The sequence below is a fragment of the Choloepus didactylus genome, chromosome 14, assembly GCF_015220235.1.
Source record: "Choloepus didactylus isolate mChoDid1 chromosome 14, mChoDid1.pri, whole genome shotgun sequence".
Taxonomy (NCBI): Eukaryota; Metazoa; Chordata; class Mammalia; order Pilosa; family Megalonychidae; genus Choloepus; species Choloepus didactylus.
Genome location: NC_051320.1, coordinates 50,335,131 through 50,353,990, shown reverse-complemented (window position 1 = coordinate 50,353,990; position 18,860 = coordinate 50,335,131). Strand labels below are relative to the sequence as shown.

At 36.7% G+C, this 18,860-nt stretch overlaps 1 protein-coding gene across 7 annotated transcripts in view; it reads right to left on the bottom strand.

Annotated features, from left to right (window-relative positions):
- INTS8 (integrator complex subunit 8) overlaps positions 1-13,277 on the bottom strand; it is a 110,861-nt gene extending 97,584 nt beyond the window's left edge. For all 7 annotated transcript variants that reach the window (XR_005211610.1, XR_005211609.1, XM_037802745.1 and 4 more), the window contains exons 1-7: positions 12,966-13,277; positions 11,596-11,770; positions 9,779-9,919; positions 9,406-9,477; positions 8,331-8,382; positions 7,178-7,360; positions 220-327 (exon numbers count right to left, since the gene is read on the bottom strand). Coding sequence is in view for 5 of the 7 variants with exons in the window: in XM_037802745.1 (XP_037658673.1) it covers positions 220-327; positions 7,178-7,360; positions 8,331-8,382; positions 9,406-9,477; positions 9,779-9,919; positions 11,596-11,770; positions 12,966-13,095 (861 nt within the window). In the remaining 2 variants the exon portion in view is untranslated. The remainder of the gene's footprint in view (positions 1-219; positions 328-7,177; positions 7,361-8,330; positions 8,383-9,405; positions 9,478-9,778; positions 9,920-11,595; positions 11,771-12,965) is intronic.
- Between the last annotated feature and the right edge of the window lie 5,583 nt (positions 13,278-18,860).

Genomic DNA, 18,860 nt, shown 5'->3' with positions numbered 1-18,860 from the left:
ATAAAACACACAGAAAGAAAAAAAATGGGAAGAAAATAAGCCAAAATACCTAAAGGGATTGTTATTTCCATGTAGTAGTAATACCATTTCTTTGTTTTTTCAACCAGTTTTTAATGCTTTTCTGAACTTCCCAAATTTACTACAATGAACACTTTAACATTAGAGAAAGTAAAACTTTTAAGGAACTGAATATTACAAGCATGTTATGCCTTTATTTACCTCTGCAATTAATTCTTTGGTCCTAAAAAACTTTTCTCTGGCATTTTCATAGACAGCTAAATTTGTAGAGCCTTGCTGGAAGTATACTGCCCCCAAATCATAACACACCTGAAATGATAACAAAATCCAATTTGCTTAGTAATTTTTCATGCAGTTAAGCGCTGAAAGAACTCAAAGTTAACTTTATCAGATCTTGTGGTAGGAGGTAGGTTCCTAGACCTTACAACCAAAGCATAAGCAATGAAAGAAGAAATAGATAAATGGGATCACCTCAAAATTGAACACTTTTGTGCATCAAAGGACTTTTTTAAAGCAAGTAAAAAAGCAGCCTACTCAATGGGAGAAAATATTCAGAAACCACATATCCAATAAGGGTTTAATATACAGAATATATAAACAGATTCCACAACTCAACAACAAAAAGACAAACAACCCAATTTAAAAATGGGCAAAAGACATGGATAGACACGTTTCCAAAGAGGAAATACAAACAGCTAAAAAGCACATGAAAATATGCTCAACTTCACTAGCTATTAGGGAGATGCAAATCGAAACCACAATGAAATACCATCTCACATCTACTAGAATGGCTATTATTTAAAACAAAAACAAACAAACAAACAAAAAAAAAACAGAACACTACAAGTACTGGAGAGGATGTAGAGAAATAGGTATACTTATCACTATTGGTGGGAATATAGAATGGTGCAGCCGCTCTAGAAAGCAGTTTGGCAGTTCCTCAGGAAGCTAAGTATAGGGTTGCCATATGATCAGGCAATCCCATTACTAGGTATATACTCGGAAGAACTGAAAGCAGAGACACGAATAGACGTTTGAACACCAATGTTTATAGCAGCATTATTCACGATTGCCAAGAGATGGAAACAGCCCAAATGTCCATCAACTGATAAGTGGATAAACAAACTATGGCATATACATATGACAGAATATTATGCAGCTATAAGACAGAATGAAGTCATGATGCATGCAACAACATGGATGAACCCTGAAGACATTATGTTGAGTGAAATAGTGAAATAAGCCAGAAACAAAGGGACAAAAAGTATATGGTTTCACTAATATGAACTATCTATAATGAGCAAATTCTGAGAGTTAAATGTGATAGCACAGGTTCTCAGGAGATAGAAAGAGGATAGAGATTGGGCAATTGATCCTTTAGAAGTACAGAATGTTTAATGAGGTTGACTGTAAAGGTTCAGAAATGGATAGCACAATACTGTGTGATGGTAGCACAATATTGTAAGTATAATGAACAAAGCTGAGTGTGAGCATGGTCAAAAGAGGAAGGCTGGGGGCATGAATGTCACCAGAAGGAAAGCTAGAGGATAAAAACTGGGACTGTATACCTTAGTGAAACCTACAGTAGATGATGACAGTGGCTAACTGAATATAAGAAAGTTTTTACGTGAACTAGAACAAATGTATGTCACTATTACAAGGTGTTAAAAATGGGATGGTACATGGAAAAAATAAAATTAATGCAAACTAAAGTCTATAGTTAACAGCAACACTGTGATACTCTTTCATTAATTATAACAAAGAGACTATACCAATCCTAAATGTCAGTAACAGGGGGATATAAAGGAGGGTGTGGGATTTTTTTTTTCCCTTTTCGGAAGAAATGGGAATGTTCTCACATAGACTGTGGTGGTGAATGCATAACTGTGATTATAAGAGAAGCCATTAATTGCACTCTTAGAATGGACTGTATGGTGTGTGAAAAAAACTGTTTTAAAAAATTAGCTTTATCTCAGCAAAACATAGGTATATATATGTATATATGTATACATGTATATACATATACACACACCTACACACACACACAAAAAAAAATACACACACACATATACACACACACACACGTGGAAAAAAAACATTTCAATGAGCAGTGAAATAACCAAAGTTCTTAGTTGCAAGTAATGGAAACCAACTCTGACTGACTTAAACAGAAAATATATTTATTGAAAAGATTTCAGCTAGCCTACAGAATTACTGGGAAGGCCAAAGAATCAGGCTTGGAAAACAAAAGAGGCAAAGGAGGAAAGCAGCTAGGCCGAGAGCCAAAACCAGTCTAATGAAGATACTGCTGCAGTCAAACTGAACATTTGACTTCACAGCTTGTATCACTGCTGCCACCAGCACTAGACATTGGAAGCAGCAGCCCCTGAAACTAGATTTTATAGTCAATGTTGCTGCTACCCACCACCAAAATGGACTTTTTACCCTCTTTGACTTAGTAAGTTCCAGATTTAGTCTGAACTAAGAGTATGTATCTGTCAAACCTATGTGAAATGCCCACCCTCAAGCAGGAGGTGGTTTGAGAAAGTATGAGTTTTCAGTTTCTACTACAAGAAGCAGGCTCTGCCTCCCACCAAGTCTCAAAAGGTAGGAAATTCTAACGTAAGAGATAACAGATGATAGGGAGCCCCCAGGAAAAGTTGCAGGGGGTGGGGTGGGCAAAAGTCTATGATAACAAGACTGGCTAGAGTAAAATACTGAGAAATTTAAATTGACTATAAAATGCTAATACTTTAGCAACTGCCTTTTTGTAACTGGAATTCATAGAGTCTTCAAAGAGTTTTCCTAGATTAGTGCCTAGATTAACCAAATGTCAACTCAAAGATTATTTAATTCAACTCAGTCATTTTATGTATAAGAATACTGAGGTAAACACTGAAAAATGTAAAATAAATGGTTTATAATGTAGAATGCAGGGGATCTAGTGACAGCAGTTAGTGAATGGGGAATGATAATCTAACAAGAACAGATAAATTATTGTGGGTAAATTTAACATTTTGGGAATGCTCAGGAATGACTATGCTTTGTTAATTTCTCATGGGTATGGTAGGAACAAGTTCACAGAAAAGTAGTGATCTTAGATTATCTGTTTTTCTTATTCCTTTCCTGGGTTATAGTCTGTATTTTCTTGGGGTAGAATAGGAACATGTTGGAAGTAATGTAGTTATTCTAGGATATTTACTTTTTCTTATTCCTTTGTTTTGGTTTTGTTTGAAATGGTTTTCTACTGTCTGCTTTTTTAATTTTTTGATAACGTTAATTTAAAAAAGAAAAACAATGAAAAAAATACGCAGAGACCCCCTGAAGAGCTGGGGGAAAATGCAGAGGTGTTGGGCTTCCTCACCTGGATTGTTGCTGATGTTTTCACAAACATTGAGGATTGGCGGGTTGATGTGCCGAACCCTATCAGAGGACTTGCCTTTAGGAAGCCTGTTACTGCAAAGGAGAAACTAGGCCTGCTTATAATTGTGCCTAAGAAATATCCCCCTGAATCCCTTTATTGGTCAGATGTGGCCCTCTCTCTCTAACTAAGCCACCTTGGCAGGTGATCTCACTGCCCTCCCCCCTTCATGGGACCTAATTCCCAGGCGTGTAAATCTCCCTGGCAATGCAGGATATGACTCCCAGGGATCAATCTGGACCCGGTATCGTGGGATTGAGAACATCTTGACCAAGAGGGGGATGCAAAATGAAATAAAATAAAGCTTCAGAGGCTGAGTTTTCAAATGGAGTCGAGAGGTCACTCTGGTGGACATTCTTATGCACTATATAGATAACACTTCTTAGGTTTTAATGTACTGGAATAGCTAGACATAAACACCTGAAACTATCAAACTCCAACGCAGTGACCTTGATTCTTGAAGACGATTGTATGACAATGTAGCTTACAAGAGGTGACAGCATGATTTTGAAAACCTTGTGGATCGCACTCCCTTTATCCAGTATATGGATGGGTAAGTAGAAAAATGGGGGCAAAAAAACTAAAGGAAACGTAGGGCAAGGGGGGGGAGATTTGGGTGTTCTTTTTTCACTATTTTTTTTTTATTATTATTATCACTTTTTCCAGTACAAGGAAAATGTTAACAAAATAGATCACGGTGATGAATGAACAACTATGGTAATGTAGTCAATTGATTATATATTTTGGATGACTGTATGAGACTCAGGAAGTGACATGTCTGTATAAAACCATACAATCAAGTAGTGGTAGAGCCCAGGCTTAAACCCAGATCTCTTGGATATATTAGAGTATTTGCAATTTATCTTACACATGGCTCTCAAATCAGCCTTCTTGATCTGACTTTCTTGAAAGGTCTTTAATTATTCCCCCAAACAGGATAAACTCCTTGATTTGATCTTCAAGGACCTCACATCTGGCCTAACTTCTCTCTCCAAAGACCTCTTTACTCTCCCCTATTTCAATCACACCAGTCTCCTCAATTCCCCATTTATATTGAATCCTAGAAATGAGCTTCCTTCCACACTTTTATCTCCATTTACACCAAACCACCCTTAGCCAAAAGATACATAGTTCTCCTCCTAACTCCTAAGCTGTTAAGTCTCTGATACACACATTATGGAACTACTCTTCACTGACAGGCATTATAGATATTGATCTATACGAATCAAGATTAATTCCCCTCAGCCTCTAGAACACTGCTTTGAACTATTTGATATACACTAAATACATGGCTGATTTTCCAGAGCACTCCTTCCACCTGGGGGGAGGGGATGCTAAAGGAGTAACTATAAAACACAGTTCTCCTTTCCAGGTAGGGACAGAGTATAAAGACATCAAAAAGATATTTTCAAGTTTTATATAGTAACTGACTAGCCATTAAAACAAGTTAAATTCTGTTCTTAAGAGGCAGTCAAAACGATTGTATAAAAATGTAGCTTATGAGGGGTGACAATGGAATTGGGAAAGCCATAAGGAACACACTCCCCTTTGTCTAGTTTATGGATGGATGAGTAGAAAAATGGGGGAAGGAAACAAACAAACAAAGGCACCCAGTGTTCTTTTTTACTTTAATTGCTCTTTTTCACTTTAATTATTATTCTTGTTATTTTTGTGTATGTGTTAATGAAGGTGTCAGGGATTGATTTTGGTGATGAATGCACAACTATGTAATGGTACTGTAAACAATCGAATGTACACTGTTTTGTATGACTGCATGGTATGTGAATATCTCTCAATAAAACGAATATAAAAAAAATCAAAATCACAAGGAGAAATCACTTCACATCCGCTAGAATAGCTACACTCAAAAAGACAGACAATAACATGTATTGGTAAGGATGTGGAGAAATTGAAACTTTCATACACTGCTGGTAGGAATTTTAAATGGTGCGGCTGTACGGAAAACAGTTTGGCAGTTCCACAAAATGTTAAACATAACATTATCATAGGATCCAGCAACTCTACCCCTAGGTATACGTATAAGAAAACATATGGCCATATAAAACTTGTACATAAATGTTCATAGGAGCATTTCATAATTGCCAAAAAGTGGAAACAACCAAAATGCCCATTAATTGATAAATGAATAAACAAAATATGGTATATCCATAAAACAGAATTTTATTCAGCAGTTTATAGAAAGAAATGAAATACTTATTTAGTATTTATATGGATAAACCACAAAACTATTCATTATGCTAAGGGAAAGAAGCCAGCCACAAAAGACCACATATGGTGATTCCATTATATGAAACATCCAGACTAAGTAAATCTATAAATAAAAGCAGATTACTGGTTGCCTAGAGCTAAAGGAGAGAGGGAGGAGAGGAGTGGGGGAGTGACTGCCAATAAGTACAAGTTTTCTTTTGGGGATCATTAAAAAAAAAAAAAAAAAAGAGGCAGTCGAAAGGATAAACAAAATAAAACAAAATGAAAACCTGATAATGAAGCTCTCCCACTAAAAACAACATTTTTGGGTTTTGGTGGGGGGTTTTTTTTTTTTTTTGAATCTTACGTAAGTTTTAGTACCATAGAGAATGTACCTTAAATATTAACATATCAAGAAGTGAGTATCACCACTGATTTGCCATTCAAAAAACAGGAATTGTGAACTCAGTTATGTAATTAGAAGAGCATTTGGTCTGCTGTTTATGTACCCTGTCTCGGTGTAGTTTTTTTTAGTAGTTTTGCCTTTTTTTTTTTCCAGGTTGTATCACTCACCACATTGTGAGAATTAGAAGTGTTACTGATAATTTTTATTCAGACTTTCAGAGATTATAAGATAGTATAGTACCAGAAGTCCTCCCATATACAAGTTTCATCAATGATTTAAAGAGATTGCCAAGTGTCAAATGTCATTACTCATAGTCACACTGTAACCTCAAACTCGTCAGGTGTAAAAAAATTACTACTTTCAGCTCTGGACCCATCTAATCAAAAAAGACGACTTCCTAACACCTTATCATAGCTACTTCTGTCCATTTCAGAAACAGGAAACAGTTATTAAAGAAACCATACCAACTCATACAACTAGGGAGAAAATATAGTTTAAAAGTCACTATTCTAGTAGCCCTCTTTAGGCAATCATCAAATATTTTCAAATTTCTATTATACTGAAGGTTCTGTGCTAGAAAGTGAGGAAGAATGTATTTTTTAAAAAGAGGCCTCAAGGAGTTTACCATCTATCAGAGAAAAAGAAGACATGAGCATGTAAAATAGTATATGACACAAACATCAAGTGAAAACTGTCAAAGGAACTGGGGTCCAGAGTGACAGAAAATAAGACCCTTGAAAAACCAGACACTTTTCCTAGGGACCTGGATTTTTCCAAGTCTAGCACTATATATATATATTTTAGGTCTGATTGGATTTCTAATTATATGAATGAAGTGCAAATCAGTTATATATTCACTGCATTTTCAGAATGTAAATTCAGTCTCTTAAATACAAGTGGGAAACTACTTCAGAGAACAGATCAAATGCAATTTTTCTTCTACTTCTTTTAGAAAAATTTCAAGTGAAGCTTTACAAAATTTACAAATTGAATACAATACAAAGTTTAATAGCATCTTAGGTCAATATCAAAGAGATAAAAGGCAGAAAAAAATTCTAATTAAAATAATGAAATAAGGTTTTCCAAAAAATTGCCATGCATTGATTAAATCCTGAAATAAATACCTGGCACTGCATTTCTGCAGTTTTGATTTTCAATCCAGCGGTAGAATTCTCAGTTTCTCCATTTACCATGCCAGGTTCCATGGCCAATAAATCTAGAGTTCTCATTGTGTGGACATAAAGATCCTTGTTTAATTTAAGGGATGCCTCTAGTACCAAAATAGAATCAGCAGCTTGTTCTTTTAGCTATAAAAATTCAATAAATTATATTAAAATACAAAAATAGCAGTAATTGACTATATTAACCAAAAACTATTTGCAAGATTCTTAGTAGCTTAGTGTACTGAGCTATTAAAATTGTTTTTAAAACAGTAGGAGTAAAACTAAATTTTTTGAAATAAAATTATCCTAAATGAAAAAAAACAAAATACCATGGTAAGTTACTATCAGTTACTATCATGAAATTAGAAAATACAACTAGAAAAAGACTGGTAGTTTTTCCTACAGAAAAGTTTACAAATGAAGAAAAATGCTTTAGAGATTTGTCCTGTTCTATTTGATTTATTCAAGAAATGTTTGTACGCTTCAATGTGCCAGACATTTCACTAGGCACTAGATAAGAAAAATAAAATAACACAAGCTTTTTGGTTCTACATTCAAAATACTACAGCATATTTGTTTTATGTAACTACAGACTGTTTTTTATCTTCCCTCTCCCTCCTCAATGGCCGGCTTCTCCCAACTCTAAACCTTGAACAGTGTCTCTAGTAATTGGAGGTGTCAAAGAATTACAGAGATCATTTTTTCTAAATTACAGAAATTCCATTTCTACCTTTATAATAACTAGATCAATTAAAAATAACTACTGTAGTTTTCTGATAATAAAAGTTATTTAAAAATAAAAGTAATACATGTTTATTGCAGAATTTTTAGAAAATTAAAATAATAAAGACATCAATTTCTATTACCTGCTGTAAGTATTGTGAATTAGTCAACAAAAAATTGGTAGCAAAGCACTTTATCCTTAAAGTTGAAAACCTGTACAATTTAGAATCATATTACTAATAAAAGCTCAGCTATGTTCTAACAGTAAAAACCTAAATGCCACTGCTTCCAGACTTTAACAATTCTCATATACCTAAGACCAGAAGCAGCATCTCAACATGCTCTAAATGTTTTTCAGAATGTCAAAAATATGACTGACGTCGATACTCACCACTTTCAAAATATTTTCTGTTAGCTCTTTCTCCTGCTGCATCTGATTCATGCTAAAAGAGAATTTTGATGAAAAGAAGAATATCAAATGTTACTCACAAGACTGAAAATTTAATACTTCAGAGCATCATGCTTGAAACTGAGGTATTTTTAATACTATTTAGATAAAATAATTGTTAATGCTATTTATTTTCATGCTTAAAAAAATAAAACCCCCAATTATTATGATGCTTTATTTACTATTATTTTATTTATGTTTTGCATAAATAAACCTCAATTTAACAAGTAAAACTTACTGACAATAAAAGTCCATTCATATCAAGTTATAACCTATGCTCTCTAGCTCCACAATTTGGTTAAGCTACTACATGGAATTTAAGATCTAGGCTTGAAACTGTAGATACATTATGGATGGTGGTGATGGTGACAAAACATTGTGAATATAATTAACACCACTGAATTGTATATTTGAAAGTGGATAAAAGGTGAAATTTTAGATTGGTTACCAGCATAAAAATTTAAAATATAGAACTGTAAGAAATTATAATAATTTATTTTTTTAATACAATTTTAAAAAAATCTTGTTGGTCCAACATTTTTTAAAACATTTCTAAATTGTGATTCTTGACTTCTGTAGAATTTCCCCCCAAGAAGCCTTCATTTTGTCAAGTACTATACTTAATTAAAATCTAAACCAATATTTACATATATTAAAATAACTTCCCCACATACAGAACAAATATATCTTCTTCAAGTCAACTAAGTTTAATGCAAAAATATCTTAATACTTTGAAGCAGGTTCACAGACACTTACCAAAATGAAGGGTAAAATTCAAAAAGTGCTTCCTTTCCTTTTCTGAGCTCTTTTCTCTAAATACCTAGAGTACTACCTGCTTCTCTAGATACCTAGAGTACTACCTCTTACTGCTTCTCCAACTCTTCTAAACAAACCTTTTGTTCAGGCCTTCTGCATTCCAATTTCTGCTCTACTACTTCTGTACCAGAGATTATTATGCAAAGATTTTTAAAATTCTGATGAAAAAAGTGCCAAGTAAGTGTCATATCTGCCAACTTACACACTTAACTGAGGGGGTCCAGGTTTCACCTGTTTGACAGGAAAACTACTTTGGACAATTGTCCTAATTGCCCTGAAAAAAAGACAGAAAAAGCAAATTTAATCCATTATAAATATCACTTCAATTGTCTTTTCAAATACTTCTTACTTTAGTTTTATTTTACATATAATAAACATTATAAATCATCCACCTTTTTATCAAAATGTTATTCATCTCTGCAGTCAAAGAGATTTTCTCTACCACCAGACTCACAATTTCCCAAGATCATCTGAGAGATCTCCAGAGCAGAAGGGGCAACTTAAGCATACCCCTGAAAATGGAATGCAATTAGGTAGACATTGTCCAACACATTTGGATTTATGAAAAAATTTACCATCTATTGTAGAGAAGTATAGCCATGGCAGTGGTTGGCGGTAAAGTGGCCAGATCCATGTCTACATGTTTTGTCCCAGGAGGAACTTTACTGATACAGAGCAGTTCATTTAGTAGCATATTCAATACTGGAACAGACAAACTTAAAAGGAGGAAAAAAAGGAAAAAGCAACACATGACTACATATTAGCTGCATATAATATACAAATCAATACCTTCACTGAAAATACACTGTTAAAGGACAAAATCCTTAGGGCCATTTTACTAATCTAAGTCTCAATGACTTACTAAAAACATATTTACCTATCAAACTTGAAAAGCCTTTTAAAACAACTTATTATGAAAAAAATTAAATATATACAAAAGTAGACAATAATATAATGAACCCCCAGGTATCCATCATCCAGCTTCACCAGTTATCAACTGATGGCCAATCTTGTTTCTCCTATACTCTCACTTGCTCTCCTCCTTCCTGTTATTATTTGAAACAAAGTGCCTACATTAAATCATTTCTTCCAGAACATGTCTCCAAAAAATTAACTCTTAACCACGGTATTAGTTTCACATCTAAAAACTGAATACTTGATTATCAGTGAATCCCCAATCAGTGCTCAATTTTCCAACTGTCTCATATAAATCATACTTTTTGTACACATTACAATCTGTTGATGTTACTTAAATCTTATTCTATAGGTTCTGCTTACAGATTTTAGATTAAATGATTTTTTTTCTTTCTCAATTCTAATATTTAATGCTGGAGAATGTGTGGTGGTGGGGCAGAGTTTAAATACTATTGATAGGAGTATAAACTAGCACAATTCTTTTGGAATGCAACCTGACAATATGCATCATGTGCCTTAAAAACGTTTATGCCATATGACCAAGCAAAAAGTTCATGGGCAAAGATATTTAAAGCCCTGTGATTTATCATAGTGAAAAGTAGAAACAGACTAAATGACTGTTCATGGAGGAATAGTTAATAAATTACCATGCAGTGGAAAAACCTACAACAAATAAAATGGCAAAATGTTCATGATATTCTGTTAAGTGAAAAAACAGAAATCAAAATAGTATATAGGGTATGATCACAACTTTGTTTTAAAATATAGGGAAAAAAATACCAATAAAACACACAAAAATGTTAAAAATACTTTTGTCCCATCCTCTATTATAATTTCTAGTTTCTGTATGCTTCCAAATTTTCTATAATAAATAAGTATTTCTTTATAAATGTAGGGGAAGGGGATGAAAACAAATCATTTCCTAATCCCAGCCTTGGAAGTATTTATTTGTAAACAAAAACACTGATTCTAATAAGATATTTTAACAGTTTGGGAGAGAGTAATTTATTTGATCTCAGTAAAAATAATTGAATTATTCAATAGCAAATCATTCATATTATGCAATTTTCATCATTAATTTCTATTCATTTCCTTTAGATATGCAAAACAAAACCAAAACATCTTCAAAGTATAGGTGTGAATTGTCCTTGTTACCATATTAAAAAAAATTAAAACTGCCTCATTCCTGATAACATCAAGTTTATGCTTTAAAAGAACATAGCACACAGTTTAAGATTTGACCAACACTATATACAAGTAAAATTAACATCACTGCTTTTTAATCATATTGCATCTTGGAGCCATTTAAATTCACTGAAAGTTCAAATACTTTCTTACACCTTTTGAAAAATGCTTGCATATTTTATTACAAATACACAGAAAAATAATTTTCATCTGTTGATATAATAAAAGCATAAATGGAAAAAAAAACACATAAATAGTACTTCACATAACATTTCACTTAAATCTTGTATACCTTTTCTCTAATATGTCTAAGTCCCACTTCAAATGTGCAGCAACTTTAAGAGCAAGTAGTTTTAAAATTCGATTTCTCTTGTTATCAGGTGGAGGTTGAACTTGGTTCTGTTCATTAACTGAAGGTTTGGAAGCCTGTTCCAAAAACTGAACTATAAGTTGAACTGGTGCAGGATCTAGGATTTAAAAGAAAATAAATCCTTAAAATGAACTTTTAATTATGAAGATGCAGAGACTCACTGTGGTTTTTGGCTACAAAAAGAATTCAAACAAGATGTGGAGTTATAATGACTAAGGAAAAGGATTTATAATGCATATGCTCAGGGATGAAGAGTGTGAGCAGGAAGGGGTAACAGGAGCAGAAGAAACCTCTTCATAGGGAAGGACATTTACTCAAATAAGCCATGTAATAGTTATAGATTTCCGGTACAGCAAATAACCAATGCCAATTACAGGAACGAGATGCAGACTTTATAATTATTGCTTTGACACTTAAGAGTGGGACCTCCGTTAAGTTACCTCTCTCCACCTGTTTCCTCCAATGCAAAATACCAATAACCACCATCCACCTAGCAAGATTATTATGAAGACTGAAAAAATGAATTAAAAGAATATAGGTGGTAACTGATCAAGTTGTAGTAAACAACACAAAAAGGAGAGTACGCTAACTTCTCATAGAGTAATCTCAATCAGTTAAGGTCGATCTATTAGACTGAATAAACCATATTTGGATTTGAACATAACAAAAAAAGTCAATTATTCACGCCAGTACTTCTCTCCAGAATTGCCTGGAGTTTTCCTCATTTCCCAATAAAGCCGATTTAACTGATATATTTATCGTGAACATTATATAACTTAAACTGCATTGCACTTCCTGCTTTCTTAATTATCTCTCTTAGTTTACATACGTTTAAAAATATATTTAAGAGTCAGTAAAATCCCCTCACTGAGGAACAAAACACTGTAACAAGAACCTAATACAACAAAACTACCCAGCGTTAGGCTCAGCACCAGAACAGCTGACTCTCCCCATCTCCCCAAACGTGTAACAGCCCGGAGTTCTGTACAAGGAACGTTCGCTCGGGCCAGTCTTCCCGGTCCAAGCAACCAGGAGATACACCTCGCATGTGCTAAAATCCCAAAAGAACGAGATCGCCGCGGGGTAAGGGGTGGGGGGGGGCCTTTGCTTTGAGTTTTTCTTTGACACTCCACGGCGGTGCAGGTTTAACGTCTAGCAAGGGAGTGGCCAGCGCTCGGCTCCCGTAGGCGCCTCCCAGGTCGGTGGCAGAGAAGGCGCGGGATCGAGAAAGGCCCGGCGGATAACCCTGCGGGCCGTGCCCCACTCCCCCGCGCTGCAGAGGCCGCGCTTACCCGGGCAGGGCTTGCGTAAATGTTTCTCCAACAGCGACTCTTCCAACAGGAACTCGAACCAGCACGTCTGCGGCGGCGTGCAGGGCCGGCTGGAGGTGGCTGCCTCCCGGTCCGCCGCCTCCGCGCTCATCCTGCCCCCGCCGCCGCTACCCCCAGAGACGCCTCCCGGCTCCAACCTGACACTCGGAAGCGGGCCCGGGGCCTGTAACCTGCGGAACTGTCCGGACGGCGCCCGCTTTAAGGACCCCGGTGACCGCACAAGGAAAGTCTCAACCAGACAACCCAAAATGGCGACATGGCCCCATAAGAGCTTGGACTCCTGGATCCGCCTCTCTGCAGTCACCGCCGCGCCTTCAGACCAATCGTTGTTCGAATTAGAGAAAAAGGGGCGGACCCGCTACAGACCACGCCTCCCCTAGGTTGCCTTGGCAGTCGGCTCCCGGGGAAGCTAGGTAGCAGTTGGGCTTACACCGTGGGCTGCGAGTAGTCAGTGAGAACATGAAACATCTTAAGGTTGCAGCGGGCCTCAGTGTCTTCGTGAAAGACATTGAACACGACAAATCGAGGCAAAGTTTGTCCTTGGTGTTTTTAATTTTCTCATGTTCGTTTCCAAGATTTCCACCAACCTAGGTCCTCTCGACAATGCTCCCCTTGGCTGAACCTTGCACCGAGGTCCTCTCGCCCACAGCCCCGCCCCTCATCGCTACTCTATAGGAACCCAAATGACCGATTACAGCCTACGGTGAGATCCAGTCTATCAGCTGCTTCTCAGGACTAGCTCAATATTTTGCACCTAATTAATCCTCTCATTTCCCCGGTAGAGACAGGTAGTAAACCCCATTTCCCATTTACCTCCGTCCTGTAGTGTGCTTGCATTTTTTTAAAAGCTTTATCATTTTTTTTAAAGCTTTATTTATTTAAAAACAGAACAAAAAACAAAAGAAACGTTTTAAACAAAACAAAACAAGTAAGAAAAACAACTTAAAATGACTACATTTTTTCCAACATGTTCCTACTATTGCCCTGGAGGAACTCAGAACTCTGGTGTTATTTTCCTAAAATGTTTTATAAGTGCATTATTTTAACTCTTCAATAAATATAATAGTTTATGGTCTAAAAAAAAAAAAAATACTATCCCAGCCTTTCCTCTATCTCAGGTCTCTATATAAATGCTTTGAATTCTGCTTCAAACACCTATAGATGAGGAAACTAAGTCTCAGAGGAGTAAAATAACTTACACACTGTTACACACCTATCTAGCAGTAAAGTAGGGATTTGAGTCCAGTTGTGTCTGATCCCAGAACCCAACTGTTACTACCACTCTACTTCATCAAGAAGATATCTTGAGTTGGTTTATGTTGTAAAATAGTAGTAAACCTACAAAAAAATTGCAAGAACAGTATAAAGAACTGTCACATTCCCTTTACCCAGTTGTTAATATTTTACTACACTTACAACACTTGCTCCATGACCCTCTTTCTTTCTAGATAGAGAGATAGATGTCTCTTTGGGATCTGACACCCCACCATTCCTAAATATTCTAGTGTGTACCTCCTCCGTACAAGGACACAACATCTACTATACTACCATATAAGCCTTCCAATCAAGAAATCAACATTGGTACAATACATCCACAGTCTCCATTCAAATTTCACCAATCATCCAGTCATTCACCAATCAAACAACATCTCTTTTTCCTTTCTGGTTCAGGATTCTATCCAGGAACACACATGATATTTGGTTGTTATATCTCACCAGTCTCCTTTAATCTCAAACACTTCCTTAGTCTTTACCCATTTCTCATGTTCTTGACAATTTTAAAAAGTTGGATAACGCTCATCCTGGGTCTGCCCAATGTTCCCTCATGGATGCAGACTCAGGCCATGCATTCTTGGAAGGAAACCACAGAAAATGATGCTGTGCTCTTCTCAGTGCATCACGTCAAGAGGTCCACTGATGTGTCCCACTACTGGCCACCAGACCAGGTTGGTGTCTTCCTGGTTTCCCACTATCTTTGATTAGTAGTTTGTAAGAGATATTAAAATATTAAGCCAATATCCCTTTCCTCATCAGTACTCTTCTCTAAGCAGCCTTAGCAACCACTGACAACTCTTGCCTGAATAAACTACCACCAAGATGTTTGCCAAATGGTGATTGTCTACTTTCATCATCCATTCTATGTTGATTAGCTGGCATTCTCCTGTAAGGAAGAGTTTTTCCTTCTCCCCCCGTTGTTTATTTATTCATTTATTTATTTACATCAGCAGAGACTCATGGATTTCTATTTTATTCAATGGGTTGTAATCATTATCACTCTGATGCTCAAATTGTCCTAGATGGTCAGTTAGAACCCCTTCAAGCTGCTCTGTGTCCTTCTGAAATATGCTCATCAGATTTGAACATTTCCTTACTTTCTTACACAAGGAGATTGTACCAGTTTGTATATATTATGTCCCCCAGAAAAAGCCTTGTTCTTTGATGCAGTCTTGTAGGGGCATACATATTAGTGTTGATTAAGTTGGAACCTTTGGATTAGGTTGTTTCCATGGAGATGTGACCCACCCAACTGTAGGTGATAACTCTGATTAGATCATTTCCATGGAAGCATAGCCCCACCCATTCAGCGTGGGCCTTGATTAGTTTACTAGAGTCCTGTATAAGAAGCTCAGACAGAAGGAGCTCACTTGCTACAGCTGAGACAGACATTTTGAAGACAGGTGTTGGAAGCTGCTGCAGCCTAGAGAGGAACATCCTGGGAGAAAGCCCTTGTGAAACCAGGACTCCAGAGCAGACACCAGCCACATGTCTTCCCAGCCAACAGAGGTTTTCTGGACACCACTGGCCATCCTTCAGTGAAGGTACCCTATTGTTGATGGACATTTGCAGCTTTAAGACTATAACTGTGTGACCAAATAAACCCCCTTTATAAAAGCCAATCCATTTCTGGTATTTTGCATAATGACAGCATTAGCAAACCGGAACAGAGATCTTCCAGGCTCATCTTATACTTTCCCTTTCCCAGCCTTAGAATCAGTCATTACTTCAAGTAGACCTGATTCCTTTTAATGGATGATGGTATTTAGAAAACAAAATCAAGGCACTTAGTATGCTCATTGATGTTGGGGTGTTATTGCTCCAGTGCTCTCTTAGCAGACAAAATGAGGAAATAGACATATGTTTATATGTAGACATATACATAAATATCCATACATACTCACAAGTTCATACCAATAGTTCCAATTCCAATCTATGCCTCAATGTCCTTTCTAGATTTCCCCCTTTCCATGCTTGTAAATTCATTCTCAGACAGGGAGAAACTTGGCTTCCATTATCTCCAATATGTTTACTTATTTGTTCAAACTAAAAAATTCCCTGCCTACTCTGGCTGCTGCCTCTGTTCACTGACTCCACAACCCCACTGTGCCAGTTTGAATATATTGTGTCCCCCAAACGCCATTATCTTTGATGTAATCTTGTGTGAGCAGATGTATCAGTGTTGATTAGATTGTAATTCTTTGTTTCTTTGGAGATGCGCCCCACCCAGCTGTGGGTGATGACTCTGATTGGATGATTTCCATGGAGGTGTTGCTCTGCCCATTTGGGGTGGGTCTAAATTGAGTCACTGGAACCATAAAAATAAGCTGACATAACAGAAGGAACTCAGTGCAGCTGAGAGTGACATTTTGAAGAGGAGCTGCAGCCAAGAGGGACACTTTGAAGAAAGCACAGGAGCTGCAGATGAGAGACAGTTTGAAGATGGCTGTTGAAAGCAGACTTTTGCTCCGGAGAAGCTGAGAGAGGACAAATATCCCAAGTGCAACTGAGAGTGACATTTTTGAGGAACTGCAGCCTAGAGAGGAATGTCCTGGGAGAAAGCCATTTTGAAACAAGAACTTTGGAGCAGACACCAGCCACATGACTCCCCAGCTAACGGAGTTTTTCTGGACACCATTGGCCATCCTCCAGTGAAGGTACCCAATTGCTGATGTGTTACCTTGGACACTTTATGGCCTTAAGACTCTAACTGTGTAACCAAAGAAACCCCCTTTTATAAAAGCCAGTCCATGTCTGGTGTTTTGTATTCCAGCAGCATTAGCAAACTAGAACACCCACCCTGTACCACCCTCCTACCTTGGAAATCAGGTAGGGAGACCAACTCATCCCAATTTCAAAATGTCCCGGTTTTAAAATGGAAAGTCCCAAATCCCAATAACTCCCTTGGTCTAGGGCAAACCCTCACTTGAGGCATGCTGACCTCCTTGCTTTGCCTCAAACTGCTTGGATGCTATGTACCAACATCTGCACTTGAAGAAGGAAAAAGCGAAGGGAAAAGAAGTTGGGAAGACAGGGTGGCAGTTAATTATTAATCAAATGGCCTGAAAGATGTCACAGAGCCTGAAAGTTACTGGAATGCTTAACTCTGGATCAAGGAAAAATTCACAAATGACATAGTACCAGATTAAGTAATAGCATAATTGTAAGTGAAATTCTAGCAAACATCTCTATAATAATGATTATGTATTTACAGAGTACCTGGCAAGGCTTGTATGCTATATATATTCACCAATTATTCAAACAGAAGTTTTTGTTTTATGTTGACATAATCAAGGAATACCTAGCCATATTCTCGTCCTCCTTCTTCATTATAGTTTAAAATGTTTTCTTACATCCTCTCAGCTTTCTTGTTCTTCTTGTATGTCGTATAGTCTTCCCTTATGAAATCTGGGCCTCTTCCACACAGTACAGGGCACCAGAAGTGCTACAGTGAAAAAAAAATGCATAGTGGTATTATTACTATCATGCAGCCTAACAATGTTTTTTTCCAATAAAGGGCCTCTGAGAATCACACAAACAAAACATATATTTGACTCCAGTTCATTTATTTGAGATTTCTCTTAAAAGCAAGTACAGTTTTTCCAATAATAAATAGATAATCTTAAATTATATTTAAAAAAATATTTTGGAGGGGGGAAAACTATGCTAGTGGGTTACATTGACATCTGGTGGCCTTTTGGTGTAGTGTCCATTTCTACCAGTACTACAGAAAGGAAGGAATCACCTCTTCTGATATAAGTATGGAAGATGGAATATGACATGAAGCTTGTCGTTGGAAGTAATCCATTCCTTGGACAAGCTTCTTGAAACACTCTAACTGAATCACATCCTGGGCACTTCCAAAAATATATGTCATTAGGGATAATAAACGAGTCCTCTAGCTATTAAACATTACTTCCTTATGCTTATATTAACTTTATGGCCTTCCGGGTCTCTTTGACTACATAGGCTCCCTGTTAGATGCTGTCATAGCACTGTGCATTTCCCCCCTCACAGCACTCAACTCATCTTGTTATAGTTATTTATATAACAGTCCAACTTCCCTAGACATTGCTACATGTTAAGCTCTGGAAGGGCAGGTTAGTGGTTGCATTGTTTACCACAATATTGTTAGTGCCCAGTACATTCCCTGGCACACAGCACTCAATAAATAATTGCTAAACAAATAGCGTTATTGAACACATGGCACACACATTTCACATGCATCTAAATGTTTCCTTATAAACTAGATCCATTACTTCACCTCTCCTTTATCTCACCATTATTAAACTGCTCATAAGGTAGTTATGATTCACTGCTATGTTCTAGGTTTTACAACCAGCGATAAACTTAAAGATCATATAGTGTCCACGTCTAAAATATCTGTCTTTGTATTCCCCATATACATTGCCCAGTTGAATGGATAACTAAATGTAGACCTTTTCTACCTAAGAAAATGAACAGGATGACTGCCTGTTATGCTGACTGCCACGATGGAACCAGACCTGAGCCCCCGTGGTCTTTCCACTGTCACCTGGCTAACCTGACACTATCTTCCTTTAAACCCTTTTCTTCAGTGGC